We start from the raw sequence: 25853 nt of genomic DNA on the forward strand, positions 1-25853 counted from the left end.
TTGAGGGGCTGAGAATTAGGAGGGGGCAATCAACCAGGCAACGCGCTTTACGCGACAAGGACGCGCGCGTGTGGATTCAACTTAAAGTGGTTGCAGGCGAAAGCGCGAAAGCCTTGCCAGGGGGGATTTCACAGCACGTGTGAGCTGGCAATACTTCGGCTGATTCACTGGGGATCTCGGACCACCGAGTCGGGGTACCTAAGTACCTAGTAAGGTAGGCAGGGAGGTCGCTGGAGCTGAACCCGGCGCTGTTGGCCCCAGCAAGGTACCGTATTCGCTACGTCGATCTGCTGTACAGGCAGAGCTCAAGTGTGGATGTGTCCTCGTACTTGCCTGCATCTCACGGACGCCCGATACTACAGCTTGCATTGCCTCCTCGGCGTCCGAGTTACAGATAGTTTTTTTTTTTTTTTGCTTCATTTGTTGCTGGTGTCTGCTTTTCCAGCTAGCGATGATACCATGGTAGCCTGGCGACGCGGCCATCTACCTAACCCTGTTGTCCGGTCTTCCCCTATCTCTGCCGCCCGTCGCAAAGACGTACACCAACGCGGATCCAGGCTCACGATACTGTCGCTGCAACTCTTGACGCCTACCAACAATGTTTTCTTCACCGGGCTCACGAAGATCTATGGATAACCTTACGCCATTATCGCCTACCGGTTCTCGATCCGAATTTCCATTCCATGGCGCTAGGTCAGAAACGCCCTCGGCATGTGCCACATATCGTGGGAACTTGGGCAACTAACGCAGCTCCAGACCCGGGCAAGGACATCCATACCCTCTCGGCAGGCGAGGCTCCACGGCGAGCTCCATACATTCCATTGGAGGATCGCTAGACACAGCATCGAGTAACCGAGCAAGCTCGGTTGCCGAGTCTGGCCAAAATGGTTGGTAGCTTAAGGTACCTAGATCAGCGCCTCCAAGGCTTACCGTTTACCTAGCTATATCAACCCTTCTACAACCACCGATCGTCCGAACAGGACTACTACCGCATACGTCGGCACCTGCCTCAAGTGCGCACAGAGCACCAAACGCCCGGGATATTCCTCCCGTCACCCTCACAAATATTCCCCGAATCGACCCCGCCGAGTTCAAGCCGTACCTGTCACAAGTCGGCGCATTATATGAGCAGCTGAAGCGAGTCAAGGAACAAGAAGAAGAAGGAGGCGCTGGCCGACGAGGAAGCAAACATGACGATGCCTTCGAGACCACGGACGAAGGTCACCTGCGGCCTGAGAGTCGACCGCCCTATCCAGCCCGCAAATCCTCAATCGCCTCATTATCGTCCATCACATCATTCGACGCACCAGGTTCCGCCCGAAGATCATCTGGTACGAGTCGCAAAGGAACCCAGGGGCCGCCACCTCTGTCGACGATCCCCAACGTATATTTTGATGACGACTTTCATCTCGAGAACCCACGAACATTCGACGTTGTCAGTGAGCGCTCTGAAGTCGTTCGCCCCGCGCCAGGAAGCACAGATGAAAGAGCGGCCAGTAACGGCCACGCCGCGGCACCACGGAAAGCTCTCGCCACGAATGCCATCTTGCAAGAGAAGCTATCGTGGTACATGGACACAATTGAGATGCACCTGATCAGCTCCATCTCCACAGCGTCTACAACCTTCTTCACAGCTTTGGGTTCCTTACGAGAGCTTCACTCTGAAGCCGCCGAGTCCGTGGATAGGATCAAAACGCTTCGACAAGAATTGGAGGCTTTAGACAAAGAGATTCCACAGACTGGGCTGGACATTGTGCAAAAGAGGCGGCGCCGTGAAAATATACAACAGCTGAACGACGCGGTGGTGCAGCTACGACACATTGTCGAAGGTGTGGGCAATTGCGAGAATCTTGTCGACGAAGGACAGGTTGAGCAAGCCCTGACAGGAATGGACTCGCTGGAGCTGCTGATTGCCGGTGAAGTCGGTGAGGAGAACGGCCTTGCAGCAACAAAGGCGCCTGCGCTCCAGGCAATCCACTTGCGAGACCTGAGGGGAGCCACGGCGCTTCAGGGCGTCAACGATGATCTCAATACTTTGCGATTCCGCGTCGGAAAAGCTTTTGAGACTAAGTTCACCAACGTGCTTCTGGGCGATCTGCGGCGACATCTCGAAACCGTCAGCCATGCGGATGTGCTCCTACGGTGGGGCACATCATCAATGCGGGCCAGGGGAACGCACTCGCGAGAGCCTTCGGCGTTACCGACCTACTTGGCATCGACCAGCGAGCTGCGCGCTACTATTCCACCTAACCTGGACGGATTACATCGCGCAAAGCATATTGCCATCGCTACAAGTGCATATCGCGAGGCCATCCTGCGCGAGATAAGAAACTTGATTAGAAAGCCGTTGCCCAGTTCTAATGATGACGATAATGAGTCGATGATGTCGGCCTCCACCATGAGCGGCGGCCGGAATCTGTCGAGCAAAGAAAAGTCTTCGATATTGGCGCGCAATCTGAGAGCACTGGATCCCAAGGATGCAGAGGATCTTCTCAAATCGATTTACATTGGTGTTACTGAGACTCTTCGCAGACTTACCACGCAGGTCAAGGTCTTACTCGACGTAGCAAGCTCCTTGTCAGGCTCCGGCACCTCAGGCGTCAAATCGCCCCCTATCCGATCACCACTGACTAGCCCGAACCCGGACAGGTACTCCTCGCAACTGGATACGTCAGCCTTTGAGATCCAAGAGGAGATTCACAAAGCCATGGACATTTCAAATCTTGTCGGTCAGGCTGTCGATGTGGCCCAGGACAAAATTGTCAAGGTACTCAAGGTACGAGCCGATCAGGCGTCACACTTGTCTCTGGACTGGTTCCTGCGGTACTTCACCCTCAACCTCTATTTTGCGAATGAGTGCGAAGCCATTTCTGGCCGGAGTGGCACGTCGCTCAAGACGGTGGTTAATGGCCATATCCGAGAGTTTGTGCAGCAACACGGCGAGGCGGAGAAGCAGAAGCTCGCGCAGGGCATGGAGTCTGACCAGTGGAACGCCAAAGATTTCAGCGACAGAGATACGACGCTCCTGAATCAGATCCTGGAGAGCAGCACTAAGGATGCCGCTGCCTGGTCTGAGGGGACCAAAATCTGGACGGAGTATACTGAGGAACAAACCAATGGAGACGAGGCGGCTTCAGAAGCCAACGGCACCGGCAAGGAAAAGACGCGGACAGCAATGATTGAGGGCGAGAGCTTCCTTCTCCCAAACTCGGCCATTCTCTGTCTCGAGGGCTTGTCGCAGTTCATGCACCTGATGGCTGGCATCCCCTCGATGACGACCGACGTCGCCACATCGCTCATTGCCTACCTTCATCTCTTCAACTCCCGATGCACCCAGCTCATTTTGGGTGCCGGCGCAACTCGATCCGCCGGTCTGAAGAACATCACCACGAGGCACCTAGCGCTCGCGTCTCAGGCTCTGTCACTGATTGTAACACTGATTCCCCACATTCGCGAATTTGTTCGACGTCGTGCTGGCTCGGGAGCGGGCGTGTCAAGTCTGATGGCCGAGTTCGACAAGGTCCGCAGGCTGTTCCAGGAGCACCAGAACAGCATCTACGACAAGCTTGTCGACATAATGAGCGGGCGTGCGGCACAACATTCCAAGGCTGTCAAGGCCATCGACTGGGACAGTGAGGGCAGCAGGGCGGTCCGTCCGTACATGGAGACGCTGGCGAAGGAAACAACAACACTCCATCGCGTCTTGACCAAACATCTCCCCGAAGGTGCTGTGCAGATGATCATGGGCCCCGTGTTCGCGAGCTACAAGGATCAGCTGGGTACGGTCTTCCAAGCGGCGGACCCGAGGACCCCGGCCGGGCAAGACAGGTAAGACATCTTCAGAGACATCCACGTGTTTTGAACGGTTCATTGACTAACGCACGTGCAGTATGCGGCGCGATGTCGAATTCCTCGTCACCAAGCTCGGCAAAGTCGACGGGTTTGGAACGACGGGCGAACACCTGACAAGCATCATCAACTCCAAGCAAATCGAGGCGCCAGCACAGCCAGCGCAGCCGGAACCAGCAACAGCGGACCCAACTCCGTCTTCGGCGACGGTAGACGCCGCCGAAGCAAAAGCAGACGACAAGGCGGCAGAGAAGGGACCCCCCTCGCCAGAGAGCGGATCCGATATCCAGGCTTCGAAGGCATTGAGCGAGAAAGACGAGGCGTCTCAGAAGACCGAAACAGAATAAGGAGAAGTCGTGACATGGAGGGAAATGAGAAAGGGATCATGAGTTCAAGCGCAGAGTTGCAGTGTTCCCCCTTGCGTCGGGTATCGGATATTTGAGCATGTATATCTTGCATTATCTAGGTACCATACCTCGCTGTACAATGAATGCCGCAGGCAGCCTCACACTCAACGGCTGCGGGTGATCCTTTGTCCCATTTTTTGCCGTGTATCCAGCCGCCAACAGGTAGCGTCTACTCGAAGCACACGCCCGACACCAAGGCACCAAGTGCGCTCTCCGCCTGTAAGTCGAAAAGCATAATATACACGCACGGTCTTGCCGTTCCTACCACTCTCCATGGCTCCGAAACCAGCGATGGGACCACGGAGGCGGGACACTGCACAGGAATTCTCGTCCCCACGAAGCACACCACATGGCACGGCGCGCAGAGACGAGAACCATCCGCATGACGTGTCATTGTCAGGGTCGCATCAATTTCAGGGCCCGAAATGCCTTCGAGTGGGCGCGTTCCCTTTGGGTTCATCACCTATTGATTTCCCGCGTCCAGCGCTACTGTAAGAGGAATGCTCTCGCTTCACACTCTGTCGAACCCAAAATCCGCGACGTGCCGCAACCATCCCACCATACCTAATCGATTGGAAGGGCTCCCCCTCCCTCCTCTCCAGCGGTGGTGCTACGCTGCCGTTTCTTTCGCCCCTGAAACTAATGAGCGTGCCTGGACGACCGACCATTCCCAGGGCCTCTAGCGAGCGTCCCATTGATTTCCGGTCCACGGCTTGAACCGACTGGCAATTTGCGTCCTGAACCTTTTCTCTTTTTTTCTTTTTTTTTCTTTTTTTCTTTTAGTTTGTTTTATCGTCAGGCGGCTGTGCTGGGCTGTCCTTCCAAAATGCCGTCTCAGAACTCGGCGTATACTTGGGCTCGGCAGACGCAAGCATGGCTTGCGCGTCACGACTCCACGGAAGGTTCCCTCTACCATGTACAAGCAAGTCAGTACCCCCCACTCCACCCGACCTTGGGCTCTTAGCGGCGCAACCCCCCCCCCCCTTGCGGTGGAGCCTCCCTTTGGGATCCGCTCCAGGGGTGTTGTCCCGCAGAGGCCGACAACCCAGCTGCGGTGTTTCCCTGCCAGGGTTTTCGTCTTTGTCATCGGCCTGGACGAGACACTGGAGCCAGGCACATGGTCGCCAAGACGGGGGGGCGAGGGAGGGGGAAGGGGGAGGGGGCCACCTGCTGGCATGCCCTCTGACCCCTGCCTATATCGTGGCAAGCAACGACATGCAATCAAGTTTAGCAATACGAGGGAGGGAAGAAGCACATAGCGTTCCTATGACTGGCAAAAGCGATATTGACTGAATTCATTTCCGAGAAAAAGTGTATATATGCCGAATAAGTTGTAATAACCTAATCAGAAAAAAGCCAATGTCCCAAAAGACCCTCCATGTAATATGGAGGGAGGTGTAAGCGAGTGTAAAGAATGTGGAAAGAAAGTCTATGTACGCCGAAAGTGTTCCTCAATCCTTCATGTCTTCTAAGTGGAAAAATCCGACCCAACCCGCGATTCCGTTCGGCCCCCCTTGGAGGAGGGGGGCTCAATCTGAAGCTGTCCCAAGAAGAAAAAAAGGGGGGTATCGCAACTTGTCTGATTGATGTCTATCGTGAAGAATCGTAAAAAAAAATCACAAGCGCTCCGCCCTCCCGGCACATTTGTGTCCGGGAGTGAAAGCTAACTTGGGGGGGGGGGGGGGGTTCCCGTCCGAGCTGATCGATCCAAGCTGAACTGAAGGAAGCAGAGACCGATTGTAGGAAAGCAAAGCGACGCAAAGCAAGGCAGCAGAAGAGACACAGCAAACAAGGAACGAGGGAAAAAGCAACGAGGCACCAATGGTCGTTTCTGAAGAGCTTTCCCCGTCGGACCTCGAATGATTGACACTGCTCACGGGCTCTGCCTGCTAGCTGAGAGCAAACAGGGGATACGCAAACCCTTGCTTGCCCTTTGGGAGCCACTGTGGGCGCAATTGTTGATGCGACAGATGGCCCGATGGGGGTGGCCGGAGTCGAAGGTCAATAGGATCAGAGGCATCGTTGAACAACCTGATCTTCCAGGGATGTTGAGTGGTTGGATGCGCAGCCTGGCTGATCATGGCCAAGATTCTCAACCGCGTAGAGGAGGGTGTGCCACTGATGCACGAGAAAACCGCGCACGTCGGAAGCCATAGACGCAGGCGAGTGATGTGACGCGATTGGAAAGCCGCAAGGGAAAACTCTGACGCTGTGCTGTGTCAAAAGGTGTGGTGTGGTGGTGGTTGGTAAGGTACTTGGGCGGTCCGACAAACAGTCTGGAAGCCTGAGAAAAGTAGGAGGAGAGGTGGAGTGGAGTTGGCACTCGGCAGGTGAGTGAGGTGAGGTGGAGAAGCCCAGTCGTCGTTGACTTGTTTGTTCACGCCGTGCCAGCTGGCCATGTTGTGTTCCGACTGGTCGGGCTGCTGGGTAGCGAAGCCCTAACCCCGATGCCACTGCCTACCTTGGGTACATGTATCGACCCGGATACCGGTGCAAGGCAAGACAAAGGGAGCATGCAGCATGTGCTCTGCGCCTGGACATGGAGCTACGGGGAACTACCCGAACGTCGCAGCGTGTCGTGCGCAGTCTCAGGTATCCCGAAGTACTGAGTCGCGCCCTTGTTAGCGTCCGACGCCGGCTTCTGTCGCCAGGCAGGTTCCAGTCGCGCGAGAGGCACCAGAGGCAGGCACCAGAGGCAGGCACCAGAGACAGGCACCAGAGGCAGCCTTGGCAGCTACTGACGTGGTGAAGGTCCGGCTCGTTCCTTGGAAAGAACGAGAGAGAGAGACGTACCTGGGCAGGTACCAAACAGCTCTTTTGCTCTGGTACCTGCTTCTCCACAAAAGTCATCATTGGCGTCTCTCCTGCACGTCTTTTTCGCCCATCATTGCCACAAACCGTCATCCTCGAGGCTTCTAGACCTTTTCATCGTCACTCGCCATGACTGCTAGCGACTCCGCTCGATACTCGGCCTCCTCCATGATGATCTGTATCTGAACACATCCTACAGACACATCCTTCCAGTCCCCCTTGCCTTGCAGCTTCGATCGTCCTGCCGATCGCCAGTTCAAGCGGTGGTCCATGACATCCTACCAGCCTATCCCCCATCCTGTTCCCTTCTCGTTGGCCTCGCAACCACGTCGGACGTTGTCGAGCGGTGCGGTACGATGCGGTGCGAGCGGGGCTTTGGCCGCGAAGTCTGACACGGTGCCGCACCGTATACCGCGCAGGAACACCATCCACTCTGCACCGGCTCTGTTGGCCCAGCCCGCGGCTCCTCATGCAGCTCGGCCCCCGTCACCGTCACCGTCACCGTCTTGCCGCTCTGCAAGAGGCCCCATCCAAGGAACACCGAGATCCACTGCCAGCCGCTTCTGGACTGGCCGTCGGCACCCTCTACGACGTAAGGGTGCGAAGGCTTCTCCTCGGCCACCTTTGCACTCCGCTCGACGGCGCCTTCGTTTTCTCTCTGCTCCGTTTTGCCGTCGCCAGGACTAGTTCGCCGTCGCCAGGACTAGTTCGCCGTCGCCAGGACTGGCTAGGCCCAGCGCCAGCACCTGCCGAGCCCAGAAATAACGCCTTATTCCCTTCCCTCGCTTCCGAAGGCTCTTCCACGCGCGAACCTGCTCAGCCATGCTGCCACCGGGCGTCTCCATAGCCTCTTCGCTTGTCTTTCTCTCACGCTGTTGAAGCCGCTAGATGATTCATTGGTCCTAGAGTGCTTCACTCCCGGGGGAACGGGTGGGGAGCCACACCAGCTTCGACTGGCAACGTTGTCATCCTTCCACTCGTGGTCCCGCGTCTGTGACGGCGGCCTATGACCCACGCGCGCGAGGTTTTTCTTTCACGCCTCCACCACACACCAGCCCAAGTGTGAGGGACTTCTTTTTTCCCGTCGCGTCTTTGTCCTCTTTGCCCAGTGACCTGACAAAGTGGGCTTCTGCCAGAGGTTGGTCGGTGGTGGTGTACGCCTCACCCACCCTCTGCGACGGTCAATCACGCAGGTGCTTGAGTTCTGCGACTTCTGAGAGCATTTGACTTAACCTCTTCCTCGCCCTAGGAGTCCCGTAGGGCGAGTTTCAAGTCACTGGTGGCTTGGGGCTGTTGCGGCACGTTCGGGTTCCTGCGAGAATATCGAGATCAGCCAAGAATTCCCACCGCAGAAGCGAGTCGGTTTGATCGATTCAAGTCGGCAATCGGGTGTGGTCAAGTTCTGTTACTGCGTCACTGCGGGGTGACCAGGGTTGCTCGAGATCCCCCTCACGTCTCTCTCCCTCTGCGGAATACTCTCGCAACTCCACCTCCAGAATTTTCACGACTTTGGCTGGCTCCACCCAACCGCATCAGACGATGCTTCTGACTGTGCCTGGATTCGGTTCTCGAAGCGCCGAAAACTTCTGAGCCTCAGCTGTTCGTCTGACGTAACATGTCTGCCTCTCTCCACCGACTGGGAACGGCTTGACCGGATGGCACTCCGCTTCCACGGTTTATGACTCTGATGGAATGCAAGCAACGGGTGACCCCAGCTGCCTCATGAGTCTGTCAAGTCTGTAGCTTCGACTTATTGAAGACGGCAAATTGGTGTCGAGCCTTGCGGCCTGAGAGCTGGGGAGCCTGACAGCGCCCATGTTGATTCGGGCAGCCGAGCTTCCATGCACCAGGCAGGGCCTGTATGGCCTCATCATGGCTGTTTCCGTGGCAGCGAGAGTAGTCACGAAGGAGCGGCCGTCCGATCAGCTCCTCGTTGCCTGATGCGTGGTTCGTCACTTTCCAAAAGGGAATCGATAAAGGCCTACCAGCCAATGAGGGCGCTTCTAATTCGCGACATCAACACCGGGGTGTTTATCAGTCCGGCCTAATCTGCCGCTTCACACCGCACATCGCGCGTTGCTGACAGGGCTACATCTCGTATCACTCACCCACCCGGGGTCATGGGCCTGGTCGTTGTGCCCAGTTGGTCAGCCTAATCACAGCCAGAGGGACGTGCTGTGGGTGGGCGGGCCAGCAGGAGGTCCTTATCGAGCACAAATGCGGCATCGATTTGAGTTCAGGAGCATTCTCCAATGTACCGATACGACACTGGTTGGGTAGCGTCTTTGACTATTGACGCTTCCGGCCGACTCGAGGAGGCACGGCCGTTGAGCTGAGATGGCCGCCACGAGGATAAAGTCGCCGCCATGCCCACGATCTTGGTCAACCTGTTTGAATGCAAGCCTCGCTCCGAATCGCTCTCGACCCTCGCAAGCTCGTCTATATCCTCTGCGCTGCTGTTGCTCTCTCGCAAGCCTTTGGCAATCCACTTTCGCTGATATCAATTCACTCGCTACATCGAAGAACGAAGATGAGATTCACTCAGGTCCTCGCCCCCGTTGCTGGGCTCTTTTCCCTGGCCAGCGCTGCTGCCTATGGCTCGGATGGCATCGCCTACACGACTGTTGTCTCGACCGCCTACGAGACGTACTGCCCGGTAGGTCCTGACCGTTCGTATCGAGGACAGGAATATGTTGCTGACCGCTCGCAGCTGCCCACCACCTTTGGCTACAAGAACGTCACTTACACCGTCACTGAGCCCAAGACGGTCACCATCTCCAGTAAGAACCTACCACGACCCTTGAACCTGGGCCTCGTATCTGACCCAAATTCCAGACTGCCCCTGCACCATCATCGAGTCGCACCCTGCCCCCGTCACCAGCACCAAAGTCTGGTACCCTACGGTCTCTCACCCTGCTGGTAACCACACCATCTACCCTCCCCCCAAGACGACGACCTCGATCTACACGATTGTGCCTCCTCCTCAGACGCACATCAGCGGCGTCACCCCCGTCACCAGCAAGCCTCTCGTCACTCCCGTCATCAGCCAACCCACCAACGTTCCCGTACCGCCCACCAACGTTCCCGTGCCGCCCACCAACGTTCCCGTGCCGCCCACCGTCGTTCCCGTGCCGCCCACCACCACGGGACCTGCTCAGGTCCCTGAGGCCGCTGCCGGCAAGATGGGCGTCAGCTTCGGCGGTGCTGTTGTCGCTGGTGTTGTTGCGTTCTTCCTGTAAGGGCTATGGGAAACCTTATCCTTGATATGAAGCCATGAACTATCATGTGTACGGCGGCACTCTTCTTCTTTACACTCTTTTTGGGATTCGGGCCACATATATACACACATACTCATTTTTAACTTAAGTCTTCACGGGCACCAGGAGTTGGAAACGGGACAGGAAAGCTGGCGCAGAGCCAGCCGGATGGACAAGTACAGTCATTACCGGCATGAGGGACGGGAGTTTAGGCTTCGCACCAAGGCGCAACGACCTCATGAAAACACACATACACACACTCCTTGCATAGGAGGAAAGGCTAGGAATCTGAGAGACTAGAAGAGAATCGAAGCTCGAGGCCCCCGAATCCTCCAATACCCAACCCCACACAAACACGAAAGGCTGAACTTGCGTGCAACGTAGACCCACCAGACCATTCCAGGTCCGGCGGGCAAACTCTCAACCGGGATGAACTCGTGTGCGTGTGATGTCAGACACACTCCGTTTCTCTTATCGCGTGCTTACTAGCTAGCTAGGCAGGCACCTCGGTAGCTGGAGGTCAACGGTGGGAAGAAAAACAGCGCACCTGTCGGTTCAAGGCACGGAATACGAATGCGGCAAAGTGAGAAACAAGAAAGAAAAAGAATCAAGGACCTGACCCCCCATGCTTATTCGCTAGTCGCCTTTCGCCGGCTTCGACTCACCGAGGTGTCCTGCATGGGCAGCCTGCACTACCACTTGTCACTGACGCCTTTGCAATACGCTGGCTGCACTGCACTGCACTGCGCATGCCTTTTACACTTGTATGTTTTCGTAAATAGACGAGACGAATGTAACAGGGTGACATTCCAGCTCGACGAGAGGTCGTCAGCCCACTGCTGCCCCACCTCGCATGAACGCCTCCCCAGGATGAAAAGAAACCCAAAAAGCGAGAGAGCCCTGATTGAATGCCAGCAGAGCTTGTTATCCGAGCAGGACGGGGATTGGACGGCGGCCGTCTCGTATCCGGCGCTGAGCCTGTCAGAGGGCTGCCCCCCGGGGAGCCATTGATGCACATGCAGCTGCGTCACGGAACCATCGGCGGGTAATGGGCGGGCGTGTCGGTGGACAAGTCCAGGGAAGCAGTAGACCATATCACACCGATAAGCTCGATCGATCGCCGAAAAGGGCTTTGTTCAACCTGGAGCTGTGCAAGCGACAGGCAGGCAGGCAGGCAGGCAGGCAGGTGGTCAATTCATAAATCCGTGCTTCATTACCGCCTGCGCTTGAATCCCAGAAAGGCAGCTAGCTAGGTCTACGTCGCGACGGGATGGTCAGGCCAGGCCCTGTCACGGGCTGAGGACCTGTTCTTCATATCCCACCAGTCGGGACCGCGCCTCCCTGACCAGGGCCTTGGCCTCTTCAACTTCATAGCCGTCCTGCGTGAGCTCCGTCGCCAGCTTGTCGGCGGCCTCGTAGTCATTCGTGTCCATGGCGTACCGCGCGAGCCACATGCGCGCACGGCTCGTTGCCGCCGTGACGCCCGTTCCTTCCCGCGCCGCGCTCTCGCGGTCCTGGCCGTCCTCGTCGTCGGATGCGCCAGGGGAGTCGTTGTGTATCGCTATGGATTCCGCCAGCGCCGTGTCCCCGGCGCCCCCGTCCTCTTGCGCGACGCAGAGCTCCATGTACGACTTTGCCTCGTCCATGTCGCCCATCTCGTTGTACATGAATGCAATCTGGAAGAGCACGTCCGGGTCCATGTGGCCCGTTGCGCCCCGTCCGCTGAGGATGTCCCCGCTTCCGAAACTGCTCCCCACGTCGTAGTACGCGTCGGCGAGCAGCGCCCGCTTGAGAGCCTTGATGCCCTCCCGTTCCCGGCCCATCCTCTGCAGGCAGGACCCGACGGCCACCCACATCTTGGCGTCCCACGGGCGCAGGCCGGCGGCCTTTTTGTAATACCACAGACTGTACGTGTGCATTTCCAGCACCTCGTACGTCTGGCCGAGGCCATACCACGCCCGGTAATCGCGGCGGTTGACGTCCACGGCGCGGCGGTACGACTCGATGGCCGCGTGCGTGTTTTTCAGCTCGACGTACTCGTGGCCCATCAGCGTCCACGCCGACAGACACGTGCGATCCAACGTCAGGGCGCGGCGGAAATACTGCACAGCCTTTTCGTGCATGGACAGGAGAGAGTAATAGTTTCCGACGACGACGCAGGACTCTGGACGGAAGCGGTCAATGTTCGAGCACAGATGAGCGATGAAGGCAAGTTTCGGCCTCAGCTCCATGACGTAGAGAATATTCGAGTAGTGGTCGAGCGAGTCTAAGCGATAGGGGTGGAGCGACAGCAGGCGGCTAAAGTGCTGCTCGGCAGCTGCGAGATCTTTGGCGTGGTAGGCGAGGAGGGCGTTGCAGGTGAGCAGGAATGCCGAGGTCGGGAAGATGCCGAGAAGCTGGTCCAGAGAGTTGGCCAGGCTGGGCCCTTGCTGGTACAGTTCGAGTGATGTGTGGAGGTGGAAAATGAAGGAGATGATGTTTTGCGGTAGGTGTCGCGAGACGCGGTTGAGCTGACACCCGTTAGCAGGTTGTCTTCAAGATCAAAAGGTGAACGGCAGCAACCTACATCCTCGAGCCTCGTGATGAGAGAAGTCATCTCAAGCCAGCAGCCCCAGTTCATGGGGAACAGGTGAACACTGCGAATGAAGTATTCCATGGCCTTGTCTTCGTTCTTCTCCTTGGCGAGTACCATGCCATATCTAGACGACCCTTGTCAGTCACAACACGCGCCAGGGCATCAGAATCAGCACGGCAAACTCACAGGTACTCGAGCCAGCCCTGGGAGCCGAGAATATCGCCATCCTCGGCGGTCCGCTGCTCGAACCAGCGGCTGAGGAAGCGGCCCACCGGCAGGAGTTGCTTGTTGACGACGGTGCCGAGGTCCTGGGGGCCCATAACCATTTCCGAGTCCTCGTTTTTGCGCTTCTCGCCCGACATGACCTTGGCGTACAGAGCCAGGAACAAGCTCTTCTGGCTCAGATTGGGCAACGCACCACCCTCGACAGTTGCCGGCGCATCATCATGCAAGGCTCTCGATTTGCCCTTGCCGCTAGGTGTGCCGCCGACACTCTCACGCTTCGGGTCTATTATGCCCGGCAGCATGGAGTCTGGGAGAAAGACGGCGGCGCATCGGTCAAACTCGCGGCAGTCGAAGAAGGACTTGGCGAGCAGGTATTTGTTGACTTCCTTCGCTTCAAGAAGGGCCTCGTCGGGGTCCGGATTGGCGGTCAACACAACGGGGACAGAAGGGAGAGTGGACTCGTCTGGCTGTGCCTCGTGCGAGGGGTCTGGTATGGCATCGAGAAGCTCGGCGGCCCTAAGAGCGACGCGTTAGAGTCGACTCGCAAGACTGTCTGTCTGTTCGGCCGCAGGGACGAAGCTCACCACTTTGCCGACTGGTAGAGGCAGCGCTCCGAGCACTTGACCACTGCATCTTGCAGGGCAGCTCGGAGCTGTGCGAGGTCATGCGCATTCAGGGACATGTCTGGGGCATTCTCAGCCACGCGCCGTCAGTGTCGCGTTTGGCCGCGGCGTGTGGTACCGGCCGGTCGCAAGAGGACCAAGGGCGGGCAGATCCAGTTCAGCACGGCGAATTGGGTTTGTGTTGGTCTGCATGAGGCGACGCGTTTGTGAAGGGCAATTGGTGACTCAGCCAGTGACTTGGCGGTGAGTGGTCGACCTGGTTTCTCGTCAGGGATGCGCGCGTTGCAGTTGATTGCCCTGACGTGGTAAGGGCTCGTTGATGGAGTCGGGTTTGCTGGAACACAGCTCACGATGTCATTGAGAGCTACCTACCTTCCTAGGTACCTACCTTAGAGTACCTACCTTGGAGTACCTACCTAGAGTACCTACCTTGGAGGTAGGTATCCAATGATCAAAGTCCCTGGGAGGCGCGCGACGCGGCAAGGTGCCGCCCCGTTCCAGCCCGACAGCGCTTGCCTTCCAGTGCTGCCAGCCCCCCTTCACAGCTGCCCCGCCCTGGGTCTCCCCCCTTCCCCCCCTGACGGTCCCCTGTCTCGAGCCCTGACCGCCTGCCCGTTCAGAAGGCGAAGGAGGGGCAGCTGGGGCAGACCCCTCCTCACTTCCCCCCCCCCCCTTTCCCCCCTTCGGTGCGACCAAGACCCAAGACGACCCGATAAATTGCGACTGTTAAAATAGCGGTAAATTTCCCAACGGTCAGCCATTGTTGTGACAACCACCCTCCTCGTTGCCTACCTACTTTGCTCCAGGACACCTGAACCCAGAGAGACCTCGCCCCTCGAACCCAGCACCCAGCACCCATCACATTCACCTTTCACCATGGCGCAAAAAACCACCCTCAAGGAGTTCGAGGCCGTCTTCCCCAAGCTCGAGGCCGTCCTCGTCGAGCATGCCCAGAAGTACAAGCTCCCCGCGGAGGAGCTCGCGTGGTACAAAAAGGTGTATATACCCAGCGAACTGGCTCAAGCTGCGAGACTTGGCTAACGAGGCGTGCTGCAGAGTCTTGAGATCAACACGCTGGGCGGCAAGTGCAACCGCGGCATGTCCGTCCCCGACTCGGTCTCCCTCCTCCTCGAGAAGCCCTTGACCGAGGAGCAGTACTTTGAGGCCGCCACCCTCGGCTGGATGACCGAGCTCCTCCAGGCCTTCTTCCTCGTCTCCGACGACATTATGGACTCGTCCATCACGCGCCGCGGCAAGCCCTGCTGGTACCGCCACGAGGGCGTCGGCATGGTCGCCATCAACGACGCCTTCATGCTCGAGGCCGCCATCTACACCCTCCTCAAAAAGTTCTTCCGCTCGCACCCGTCCTACGTCGACCTCATCGAGCTCTTCCACGACGTCACCTTTGAGACGGAGATGGGCCAGCTCTGCGACCTGCTCACGGCCCCCGAGGACAAGGTCAACCTCGACAACTTCTCCATGGACAAGTACAGCTTCATCGTCATCTACAAGACGGCCTACTACTCGTTCTACCTGCCCGTCGCCCTCGCCCTGCACTGCCTCAACATTGCCACGCCCAACAACCTCAAGCAGGCCGAGGCCATCCTCATCCCCCTCGGCGAGTACTTCCAGGTCCAGGACGACTACCTCGACAACTTTGGCCTGCCCGAGCACATTGGCAAGATCGGCACCGACATTATGGACAACAAGTGCGGCTGGCTCGTCAACCAGGCCCTGCAGATCGCCGGCCCCGAGCAGCGCCAGATCCTCGAGGACAACTACGGCCAGAAGGACAAGGCCAAGGAGGCCGTCGTCAAGAAGCTCTACGACGACCTCAAGCTCAAGGACCGCTACGAGGCCTTTGAGGAGAAGCGCGCCGCCGAGATCCGCGACATGATCAACAACATTGACGAGAGTGAGGGCCTCAAGAAGACCGTCTTTGACGCCTTCCTCGCCAAGATTTACAAGCGCACCAAATAGACGGTGTGCCCCGAGGCGAGGCCTGCCCTGGCCTGGCCTGGCAGGCGAGGAGCAGGCAGGGGAGATGATGATTTGTTGCCAAAACGAAGAAGAAGAAGAAGAAGATACCTACACCGCGGATACGATTGATAGTAATGATATAGAGTGTGTTTGACGACGGCCCATGTGAAAAGTCAATGGACAAACTAGGTACACACGAACAGAGGACTGCATCTTTAACTTGTGTGTATTGTGTTGCGCCGTTGGTGTTTCCCCACCCCTTTAGTGATGACTTGCCTTTTCCTGCCATTTAGTTGGCCTTACAGGATGTTTAAAACAACAAGAAACTTACAGCCTCAATCGTTGAATATGCATGTGCGTGTCCCAGGTACATGGAATCCTCCCTGAGAAAAAGGGAAGCCATGAACCCCCATCTCTGCCTCTCATGCCATCATAACGCCAAGGCCAACTCGTTACAGACCCAAGCAAAGCACATCGGTACAGAAAACCCCCTATCAACCCTGTAACGGCCCGGTCCGGGTCCTCATCTCCACGCCCCTGGCCATCGGGTCCCGCCCCCTCGCCCGCTCGACAAAGTTGATCAGCGGCACATCCTCATCGTCGTCCCTGCGCCTCGAAGGCCGCACGACGGGCGACTTGGTCGGCATGGGCGGAACAGGCGGCTGCTGGTGCTGGTGCTGCTCGTGCGACGCCGCCCTCCTCTGCGCCGGCGCAGCGGTGGAGGCGCTCCGCACCCTCGTGCTCGACCGCGCCCTCGTGCCTGACCTGGCCCTCGTGGCAGACCGCTCGAGGCCCCCCGTTGTTGTCGTTGTCGTCGTCGTCGCCGCTGCTGCGGCGCTGGGGCTTGACTTTGTCGTCTTGGTGGTGCCCCGCCGCGCGAGGCCCGTTGTCGCCATGGTCGGCGGCAGCGCCGCCAGACCACTGCCGCCAAGGTGGCCGTACTGCTGCTCGCGCGAGTCGGTGGCCATGCTGACGAGGGGCGCGCCGTGCGGGACGCGGACGCCGCGTCCGTGCGCCTCGCGCCAGGCCTGCGGCAGGTCAGGCACGCGCGGCGTGTTGGAGAGGTCGAGCAGCGGCTGGGGCTTCTCGGCGAGCTTGCCGTACGAGGCGCCGTCCGAGGTCGGCGGGCGCGGGTTCGTGCGGGCACGCGCGCGGCCTGGCTGGCGCGGCATCGAGGGCTGCTCGGCCGAGGCGCCACGCAGCGTGTTGGCGCGCTCAGGGGCGCGCGTCTGCCTGGCTGGGTCCTGATTGCGCGTCTGCAGGAGGCCGCCGCCAGTGAAGGGCCCCGCGACGGGGACGGCGGGCTCGGGCGACGCCTCGGGCTGGTATCGACGCTCGGAGGCCGTCGGTCGCCTTCGCGTGTTGCTGCGGTCGAGTGACCGGGCCTGTCGGCTCTCCTCCTGCAGACGGGTCTGCAGCAGACCGCCGGTGAACGGGCTCTCGAGGGGCGGTTCCTCGGCGGTGGCGTCGAGCTGAAATCTCCGTTCAGGGGGCGCAGACGGTCTCCTCTTCGTGTTGCTCCTGTCCAGTGACCTCGCTTGCCGGCTCGGCTCCTGCAGCCGACTCTCCTCTTGCAAGCGGTTCTGCAGGAGTCCGCCTGTAAAGGGTCCCTCTGCCGGAGAATCATCCGACGTCCTCTCGGCCAGCTCGGCGTGGTGCTTGCGATCCTCGTATACCTTGCCCAGCAGCCCATTCGACTTGAACTCGTCTTCCCGCGCAAAAGGGTCGATGCGCTGCGGCGGCGAGACGGGCGCGCGGGGCGATTGCAGAGGGCTGGCAATCGCCTGCCGCGTCGCCGTCGTGGGTCTGGCCGTGGTCCTCTGCACAGGCGGCCTCTGCTTCTCGGCGGGCTTTTCTGGCAGAAAGTCCTTGCCAAACTCTTCGAGCGGCTTGTCGAACCTGTTCATGTCGAGAAGCGGCTCAAACTTGCCAATGGTATACGGCGTCTCGTCCACGGACACCTTGAGGCGGTGGTGCCCGCTCTTGACAATATCTGTCGGCTTTTCCACGTGGAGCCTGTCGTGGTTCGTCTGCAGTGCCTTTTCCTTCTTGGCGAGGTCGACCTTTTTGTTGACCAGATACCAGCTGCGCCACTCCTGGACGCTCTTGTGGAGCTTGCGGGCGGCCGTCGTGTCGTCGGTGCTGAGAAAGTGAATGAAATTCTCCGTGTTCAGGAAGACACTGTTTTTCTGCTGGCTCTTGATGGCGAGCACGTGCTTCTTGGGCACCTTGAGACGCTTCAGCATGTCCTGGTCGGTCACCTGGTAGACGTCAAAATCGGAGAGGTTGCAGAGGGCGGTGCTGTCCTTGTCGGACAGCTTCGCGTCGGGCTTCTTGTGCGAGTAGACCTGGCCCGTCTCGAGCAGGGTGATGAGGCGCTTGTTCCAGCGGCCGGGCCTGTGCGACAGGTTCATGGGAAAGTTGATGAAGCCGGGCGGCGCATCGTGCGAGCGCGGCACAGACTCGATGCTCAGGTCCGAGCTGATTTCTGCAGCGCCGCCCGGGATGATGAGAAGCGAGTGTTGGACGTCGCGCTCCCACGAGTTGAGGACATCTCGGATGCGCTCGTAGCGCCGCAGTGGACGCTCGAGACCGAAAGAGAAGTAGCACTCGACGACAATGCTGGATTGGGGGTCAATGTTGTGGCTCATGAGATTGGCGGCGGAGAATAAAAGGTCCACGGGCGATGTATCAGGCGTGACGGGCAGGCTGATGGAGGACTGCAGGCATCGGATCGTCACTCTCTGTCAAGATGGTCAGCCGGGCGAGGTTTGCAAGGCACGCAGGTGAGGTCCGCGAGGCACGCGAGCGAGGGGCAGGCAGGTGGGCCAACTTACGCGGTCGCCTGCGTTGCTGGCGGAGTGAGGGGCATCCAGTTGGGGCACGACGCCGCCGCCGACGCCGCCCGCGTGGATGAAGTTATTGGAGGGCATGGCTGTGGCTGGCGGTGGTGGTGGTGGTGTGGGTTTCAAGATGAACAATGTCGACGTAGTCGCATGGCGCTCCAGATCGTCTTGTCGTAAAGTAGTACAAGCTTCGGGGATCGCCCAGGCAGTCGCTCAACAGGACGCTGTCGATCAACGGGACCTTGCCTGCCTTGTGGTCGTCCGCTTCCGCTTTCTGGTCTGCAGCAGAGTCGCAGCTTTCTGGTCTGCAGCAGAGTCGCAGCAGAGTCTGGCTGCCGAAGCTGTTTGCTTGTGTGGGGCTGGTTGCTACGAAAGGAAGGTTTCGCGATGCACCTGGCAGTCGTCGGAAGGAGATCGATCGTCGACTTTACGATGTGTGTTGGAAAAAGTCGGCAGAACAGAATAGGAGCAGGTGGTCGGCAATGCCAAATCGCAGAAATTGTGTCTCAAGGGATGCCAAGTCGCGCAAAGGTCCTCGCGAAAGGAAAGGGGACTGCCATTGTGCGCACGAGGGCTGTCGAGGGGGGGGGGAGGGGAGGCACGGTACCTGGAATGGAAAACGCGGGGGGGGGGCAGAGACGACTGTACGAGGTTGGGTGATGGATGGTCCACGGTCCCTGGTCCCTGGTCTCTTCGAGTGGGACGAGCAGCAGGCCATCAGCCGACAGAGTGTGAGGCGTTGCGTGTCGTTGATCTGGGCGCTATTTCGCTCACAGGCTCTGTCTGTCTGCCCTTGCTGTGCCCTTGCTGTGCCCTTGCTGTGCCCTTGCTGAGCCCTTGCTGAGCCCTTGCACCGCTTTGTTGCTTTTTTGGGGGCCGAAGCAATACTCGGGCAACGGCAGAAGGAAGAAAAACTTTGCTTTGAGATGCAAGTCTCAATTGGTGATGACATGGTCTAGGTGCCCCGGTGAGACGGGCGGCCCACCATTTGTTTCGATCGTGATCGTCGCCATCCGCTGGCCTTTGACTTGTGCCTTGGGTACCACGTACCTACCTAGGTACTGTATCTAGGTCCCTACAGTAAGGCAGGCAGTCATCATCGCCTGGGGCTGCCTCGTAGCCTAGCGATTAAGGGTAGCATAATTCGCCGCGACATGCAGGTCCGTAGGGTCCGTAGGGCCAGAGGCTACTTGCCTAGCCCACCCGCGCTTCCCTGCAAGGGCGCCCGAGCCTGGCGGTCCGTGAGGTTTCACTGCACTACATTTCGGCGTAAAAATACTTTCCGCCCTGCCATTGCTACTTTGAGCCATGCAGGGTCTCGACGCGTGGGTGGGGCGCAACCCTAACCCTGGCGGGATATCTGTCTGTCAGGTCGGGAGGCAGAACACCAGACGGACATCTTCACGTAGCCATCAGCAACACATATCTTTTTCCCAGCTCCTAAAGCACCATCTCATGCCGCGGGCCCCAGCACGAAGAATGTGCATGACGCACAAGGTGTAAGTGGCTCCGTGGCGTCCAACCCGAGGACCGACCCGTCGGGTGAGTGTCTTGTCTCAAGCCACCTAAACATAATTAGAACTGATCCTGATCACCATTTCAAAAATAAAATAACAATAAAAAAAAGCTATTCGTGTTGATCCGGGATGCTATTCTTCGTGTCTCTTGCACCCAAGGTAGATGGTCTCAGAACCTGACCTGAATCCAACGTCATCTCCACATTGTCAAGTGATATCCAAAGAAAATGGATGCACCCATTCACATCTGGTCTCGGCCAGATCATCTCGTCCACGTCAGCCCATTTCGAGGCCTCGACACCCTAGCACTTGGCCGTGTAGCAGTTTCCGCCGGTGCTGCAGCAGCTGCGGAAGCCGCGATAGCAGGGGCTGCACATCTGCCGCTTCTCGAGGTCCTTGTCCACAGTCTCGGCGCCGACGGGCGAGGGCAGAGCCATGGCGGCCGTGGAGAAGAAGGCGACGAGGCCGACGAGGACAGTAGTGAACTTCATTCTCGATTGGTGTGTGGCTTTATCGCCATTTCTTGTTAGCTCCTTGACTCGTTGTGGGATCATCGAATGTCCCGAAAGGGTAACTTACAGTGAGAGAATTGGCCGAGTTTGAATCGAGAGATACTGTAGAACTTCTTCTTGTTGTTGTCGAGCCACCGCCTTCTTCTCTTCTGGAAAGACCGCCATTCTTATACTTTTCAAACCAGCTCATGTCGCCCTGCTGAGCAACTCTTGAACTCCATGTTACATTATCGCTGCTCGTGTATGCTCGCTATTCGCTTCGCCCTGAAAGAATGCACTCAGTGACGACGAATAGGTAGCAAAGATTGTTTACGAAGCGGAAGACGGGTCCCCGTTCCGTTTACGGATTCATCGTCGCCAATTGCAACACTGCGCTTAGAGTTGATGTGCTACGCAACAGTTTAGGCAAAGTGGGTGGCGATTCTGTAACTCCGGTGAGACTTTGTTTGTGGCAGTGGAAAGCGACAGACTCACACGATGAAGAAAGTCGTTTCATTGCATCTTGGTTTGCCTGGAAGCTACTTTCTGCATAGACAACCATGTTCTGGCTTTCCACATGAGGCCTGCTGAAAAGGTTTCCACGTAAGAACAACATCTTTGTTACCTTGATGACTCCCTTCGTCAATAAGCAAATGTTCATGAACTGGTCATGCCAATAAATGAACACCCCAAAAGCTCAGCAGCCAAAGTCTCTCTGGGTGCTGATCAGATCGTCAGTAAAGCGCATGCCAAGGCAGAGGCCGCACAGTATGCGGGCCGAAGCAGGCAACATTCATGGCCAGGTGGCCAACGTGGAGGACATGCTCCTCTATGTGAATGATAACAGACGTAAACCTCCTGGGATCCATACCGTATGCATCAGGCTGTGGAACCACCAGAGGAAAGGAAAGACGGTTGCAGGAACCGAAGGATTCGACGCGATGACCCCAACGTTGGCATGCTCTCCTGTCAGCAGTCCTAGACAAGATACCCAATAGTCCGTTCTCGTGCCTACATGAGCATGCGAGACGACACGAAGGGCCGAGTTTTCGTTGCATCTGCATCGTTCATCGCAGCCCTCGTGTGCTGGTTCGTCGTTGTCTCGTGCAAGTCGACGGAATGAAGTGGCCGAAGTGATTGAAGTGCTGCGTTCTCTCGGCGCGCCCCGCGCGAAGGATTCGAAGGATCCTGTATTGCATGGAGAATGCACTCAGACTACGAGGGTGTGCCTCACGGCTGTGGCGATCGTGGCACTTGCAACTTGCATCCCGGATCACAACATGACAACTTTAGCTCCTTGCCTATGCCCTAGTCCAGATTTTCGCTACATTCATTGAGTATGATTTGCCCAAACAAACAGTTCGGCACCCGACTTCAAATGGACATGCTCGCAAGGATACTCCAAGCCAGCTTCTGGAATTGATCCATCCAGACGCGAATTATAAAATCACAGCCAAACTTCGGCAGCAGGGCTCCAACAAGTTTGGTTGCCGCCCTAACCTGACAACCCGGCCCGACCTAGCTCATGGCCTCAGTGACGGAACGCGTGCACCTCACGACGCCACCATCCGACGAAATCATTGGTCCACACCTCGATTCCGAGGTCCTGAAGAGCCTTGGTGCTCAAGTGGCAGTCGTAAGGTCTCTGGACGCTGGCGCTGGGGTCGTTTCCCTCCGTGTTCGGCTCGACGTTATCCATGGACAAGCCCATGATGTCGGCGAAGGTCTGCACAATCTCGTACTTGGTCATCTTGTCCTCGCTGGAGAACTGGAGGATGCGTGGGAGGGCCGACGTATCCTCCGTGTCGAGGTACTTGACAGCAACATCTGCAGGCCGCACGTTAGTCGTCGACGCAGCTCGGCGTGGGGGGGTGATTCTGCTCCCTACCGTGGGCGACGCGGCCGACGTCCTCCGTGTTGGTCGGATAGCGGATCGACCAGTGGTCCATCTTCACCTTGACACCCTCCTGGGACTTCCAGAGCGTGTCGAGCAGGACATTGGTGGCGCTCTCGGCGGGGGTGTCGGCGTGGCCGTAGAGGACCGGCACGCGGAGGACGACGCCGAGGGCCTCCTTGCCGGCCTTCATGTACTCGTCGAGGAGAGCCAGCTCGCCGTCGAGCTTCGTCTGGCCGTACAGGTTGGTGGGTCCAGTCTGGGCGTCGGCCTCATAAGGCGCCTCGCCCTCCTTGCCCGAGAAGACGTAGTCGGTTGAGATGTAGATGAGCAGAACCGAGCGGTCGGCGCACAGCTTGGCAAGAGACCGCGTCGCCTCGACGTTGAGCGCCTTGCTCGCTTCCGGGTCCTTGTCGACCTTGTCAGGAAACCTCTGAGCGGCACCTGATGTTCACGTTCAGCAAACTACCATGGCTTGTCCAGTGGGGGAGGGGGGGGTCACCAACAGTGGACCACGACTTGGGGGCTGGTGAATTGTTTAGCACGGGTCAATCGTGGGTGGGCGGCGCCCAGAGGCTCACTTTGTATCGTCTATCACCTTCTGCACCTCGGCTGCGTCCCCCCAGGTCGACTTTGAAGACGGAGACGTTGTCTGCACGGGAGAATCCAGTGCCCTTGACGTTCCACTCGTGCGTCTCAAAGGCCTTGACAACCTGTCGGCCGAGGAGGCCGGTGGCGCCGGTGACGAGGGCGGTTCGAGGCCCCATGATGAGAATCTGGAAGCACGACGTATCAATTAAATGCAATGTATGGCGAGGCCGCGGTGGCGTAGTGGAATAAGGCTGCCATCGAGGCTGTGAGATGGGCACACGAAGCTTTGGACCCCGCGGTGGGGGCACTGCATCACCAACGAAGGTACAGTGTACCTACAGCGGTACTGCGAGGGCCAACATATGACGCAGCAGTTGCTGTACCTACCTACCTAAGGTACCTTAGGTAGTCTACGTACCTTAGGTAGTCTACATGGCACATCACCCATTCCACCGCCGATGGCATGCCAGTTATAGGAGTTAGAATTGGCCAGAAAGGGATGACCCAAGAAGGGGATGAACGCAAAATAATGTCCAAAAAAGTCAATTGTCGAGCTTGGCCTCGAGTTATGACAGACTGGAGGGAGACAGATGGTGGTGGGCTAAGGTACCGTAAAATACTGTAGCTGAGCAGCGACAGCCAGTTTCTTGTGTATTGACACGACATGACACTTCTGGACAGGGTTTCATGCCAAGACAATGGTATTATTGCATGGCATTGATCAGCCGAAAACAATTGAGCTCTTTCTACATATCCTAGTTGCATCTCTCCTCGGCTGGCTGAGAGGTGACTGTCACCGTCGAGCCAACGTTTCGTCTAATCCGTCCATGAGCCGCCTAAAGAGGACTAGCCCTCAGGGTGGAGAAAAGCCTGACAGAACGACAGCCAAACAGCTTTGGTCAAGCCGTCAGCCTTCTCGACCTGCTTTGGGATTTTCTAGCCTTCAGATAGGCAACTGCTCAACCTCGCCTTTCGCAACGCCCTCCCCCCCCTCCCCCTCCGCCTTGCAAACCACGACACAACCTCCCCATCTGGCGCCATGGCATCCATATCGGCCGCTCTCGCCTCAGCGCTCCCGACACCAAAGTACGCCGGCGAGGATGACGCCCCTGCACACGCCCAGCAGCGCGGCCCGCGCATCGTCGGTGCAGGACACCTCGACCAGACCCAGGTCGTGCTGAGGGTCAGCCACCCCCCGCCGAGGAAGACCACGCTCGTGCAGCATGCTGACGTCTCACCACAGAGAACAGGACCACCCCCCTATGGCCAGCGGACGGGATGGCGGCCGAGCGGCCAGGAGGATTTTGGCGACGGCGGCGCGTTCCCCGAGGTGCCTGTCGCCCAGTACCCTCTGTCGATGGGCCAAAAGTCGGCGACGGCAAGCAACGCCCTCGCCGTCCAGGTCGACGCCGAAGGCAAGGTCGACTACGGCGCCATTGCCCGCCAGGGCCACAATGACAGCCGCATCATCCACGCGTCCTTCAAGGACCTCATCCCCCTCCGACAGCGTGCCGACGCCGGCGAGATTGACCTCGCGCGCCCCAGCCGCGACGAGGGTCGCCGCGACGACCGAGAAGACGAAGAACGCCCTCGCCGCCCTCGTCAGCGGCGCCGTCGCCGCCCAGAAGCCCAAGAACATCAACGTCGGCAACCGCGCCGACCCGACCTTTGTGCGCTACACGCCGGCCAACCAGATGGGCGACAACTCGAAGAAGCAGGACCGCATCATGAAGATTGTCGAGCGCCAGCGCGACCCCCTCGAGCCCCCCAAGTTCAAGCACAAGAAGATCCCCCGCGGCCCGCCGAGCCCGCCGCCCCCCGTCATGCACTCGCCCCCGCGCAAGGCCACGGCCGAGGACCAGGAGAACTGGAGGATCCCGCCGCCCATCTCCAACTGGAAGAACCCCAAGGGCTTCACCATTGCCCTCGACAAGCGCCTCGCCGCCGACGGCCGCGGCATGCAGGACGTCACCGTCAACGACAAGTTTGCTCAGTTCTCCGAGGCCCTGCACATGGCCGACCGCCACGCCCGCGAGGAGGTCAGGCAGCGCGCCCAGATGCAGCAGCGCCTGGCCGAGAAGGAGAAGGAACAAAAGGAGGAAAACCTCCGCATGCTCGCGCAGCAGGCGCGCGAGGAGCGCGCCGGCGCCGGCCAGCGAGACTCGAGGTCACGCTCGCGTTCGCGCAGCTACAGCGGCTCCGACTCGGGCTCCGACAGCGAGGAAGCCGAGGTGCGCGAGCGCGAGAGGGCGCGCAAGGACAAGATGCGCGAGGAGGAGAGGAAGCTGCGCCAGTCGCGCATGGGCGCCGAGCGGAGGGTGCAGGTCATGGCGCGCGAGCAGAACCGCGACATATCCGAGAAGATTGCCCTCGGCCTGGCCAAGCCCACCCAGTCCAAGGAGACCATGTACGACTCGCGCCTGTTCAACCAGTCGAGCGGATTCGACAGCGGCTTCAACGAGGACAACCCCTACGACAAGCCGCTGTTTGCGGCCCAAGACGCCATCAGCAGCATCTACCGGCCCAAGGCAAACATGGACGACGACGAGGACGAGGCGGCGGGCGACAAGGAGATGGCCAAGATTCAGAAAGCGAGCCGGTTCGGCGAGGCACTCGGCAGGGGGACGTTCAAGGGTGCCGAGGAGGCAGAGGTGAGTTCCCCCCCCCCCCCCTAAAACTACTCCCGATTTGTCCTCGCGTGGCATTTACTAACGATTTCTTTTTCTTAGGCACGAGAGGGTCCAGTACAGTTTGAAAAAGAAGACGGCGGATCCGTTCAACGTCGAC

At 58.4% G+C, this 25853-nt stretch overlaps 8 protein-coding genes across 8 annotated transcripts in view; 4 read left to right on the plus strand and 4 right to left on the minus strand.

Annotated features, from left to right (window-relative positions):
* Nucleotides 1–884: 884 nt before the first annotated feature.
* VDAG_08526 (vacuolar protein sorting-associated protein) lies at nucleotides 885–4196 on the plus strand (the record flags this gene model as incomplete). The annotated part of the gene is made up of 3 exons (XM_009652835.1): nucleotides 885–891; nucleotides 942–3828; nucleotides 3890–4196. The coding sequence occupies 3 exons, from the start codon at nucleotides 885–887 to the stop codon at nucleotides 4194–4196; spliced, it is 3201 nt and encodes a 1066-aa protein (XP_009651130.1).
* Nucleotides 4197–7171: 2975 nt separating this feature from the next.
* On the minus strand, nucleotides 7172–7891 carry VDAG_08527 (uncharacterized protein; the record flags this gene model as incomplete). The annotated part of the gene is made up of 3 exons (XM_009652836.1): nucleotides 7172–7308; nucleotides 7473–7770; nucleotides 7880–7891. 3 exons carry the CDS (start codon nucleotides 7889–7891, stop codon nucleotides 7172–7174), a joined length of 447 nt encoding a protein of 148 aa, XP_009651131.1.
* A 1571-nt stretch (nucleotides 7892–9462) lies between these two features.
* On the plus strand, nucleotides 9463–10306 carry VDAG_08528 (uncharacterized protein; the record flags this gene model as incomplete). Its single annotated transcript, XM_009652837.1, has 3 exons — nucleotides 9463–9723; nucleotides 9778–9847; nucleotides 9903–10306. The coding sequence occupies 3 exons, from the start codon at nucleotides 9463–9465 to the stop codon at nucleotides 10304–10306; spliced, it is 735 nt and encodes a 244-aa protein (XP_009651132.1).
* A 1307-nt stretch (nucleotides 10307–11613) lies between these two features.
* VDAG_08529 (anaphase-promoting complex subunit 8) lies at nucleotides 11614–13806 on the minus strand (the record flags this gene model as incomplete). Its single annotated transcript, XM_009652838.1, has 4 exons — nucleotides 11614–12753; nucleotides 12891–13023; nucleotides 13086–13640; nucleotides 13709–13806. The coding sequence occupies 4 exons, from the start codon at nucleotides 13804–13806 to the stop codon at nucleotides 11614–11616; spliced, it is 1926 nt and encodes a 641-aa protein (XP_009651133.1).
* Nucleotides 13807–14564: 758 nt separating this feature from the next.
* On the plus strand, nucleotides 14565–15727 carry VDAG_08530 (farnesyl pyrophosphate synthetase; the record flags this gene model as incomplete). The annotated part of the gene is made up of 2 exons (XM_009652839.1): nucleotides 14565–14743; nucleotides 14804–15727. Exons 1-2 carry the CDS (start codon nucleotides 14624–14626, stop codon nucleotides 15725–15727), a joined length of 1044 nt encoding a protein of 347 aa, XP_009651134.1. The 5' UTR covers nucleotides 14565–14623.
* Nucleotides 15728–15857: 130 nt separating this feature from the next.
* On the minus strand, nucleotides 15858–18660 carry VDAG_08531 (uncharacterized protein; the record flags this gene model as incomplete). Its single annotated transcript, XM_009652840.1, has 2 exons — nucleotides 15858–18471; nucleotides 18565–18660. The coding sequence occupies 2 exons, from the start codon at nucleotides 18658–18660 to the stop codon at nucleotides 16222–16224; spliced, it is 2346 nt and encodes a 781-aa protein (XP_009651135.1). The 3' UTR covers nucleotides 15858–16221.
* A 3452-nt stretch (nucleotides 18661–22112) lies between these two features.
* Nucleotides 22113–23242, minus strand: VDAG_08532 (methionine adenosyltransferase 2 subunit beta; the record flags this gene model as incomplete). The annotated part of the gene is made up of 4 exons (XM_009652841.1): nucleotides 22113–22408; nucleotides 22470–22919; nucleotides 22978–23001; nucleotides 23074–23242. The coding sequence occupies 4 exons, from the start codon at nucleotides 23240–23242 to the stop codon at nucleotides 22113–22115; spliced, it is 939 nt and encodes a 312-aa protein (XP_009651136.1).
* Nucleotides 23243–24105: 863 nt separating this feature from the next.
* Nucleotides 24106–25853, plus strand: part of VDAG_08533 (pre-mRNA-processing protein) — a gene marked incomplete at both ends in the record, with an annotated part of 2316 nt that continues 568 nt past the window's right edge. The window contains 2 exons of the mRNA XM_009652842.1: nucleotides 24106–24542; nucleotides 24592–25717. Of these exons, the coding sequence (XP_009651137.1) occupies nucleotides 24106–24542; nucleotides 24592–25717 (1563 nt within the window). The remainder of the gene's footprint in view (nucleotides 24543–24591; nucleotides 25718–25853) is intronic.

The sequence above is a fragment of the Verticillium dahliae genome, genomic scaffold (assembly GCF_000150675.1).
Source record: "Verticillium dahliae VdLs.17 supercont1.21 genomic scaffold, whole genome shotgun sequence".
In the NCBI taxonomy this organism is placed as follows: domain Eukaryota; kingdom Fungi; phylum Ascomycota; class Sordariomycetes; order Glomerellales; family Plectosphaerellaceae; genus Verticillium; species Verticillium dahliae.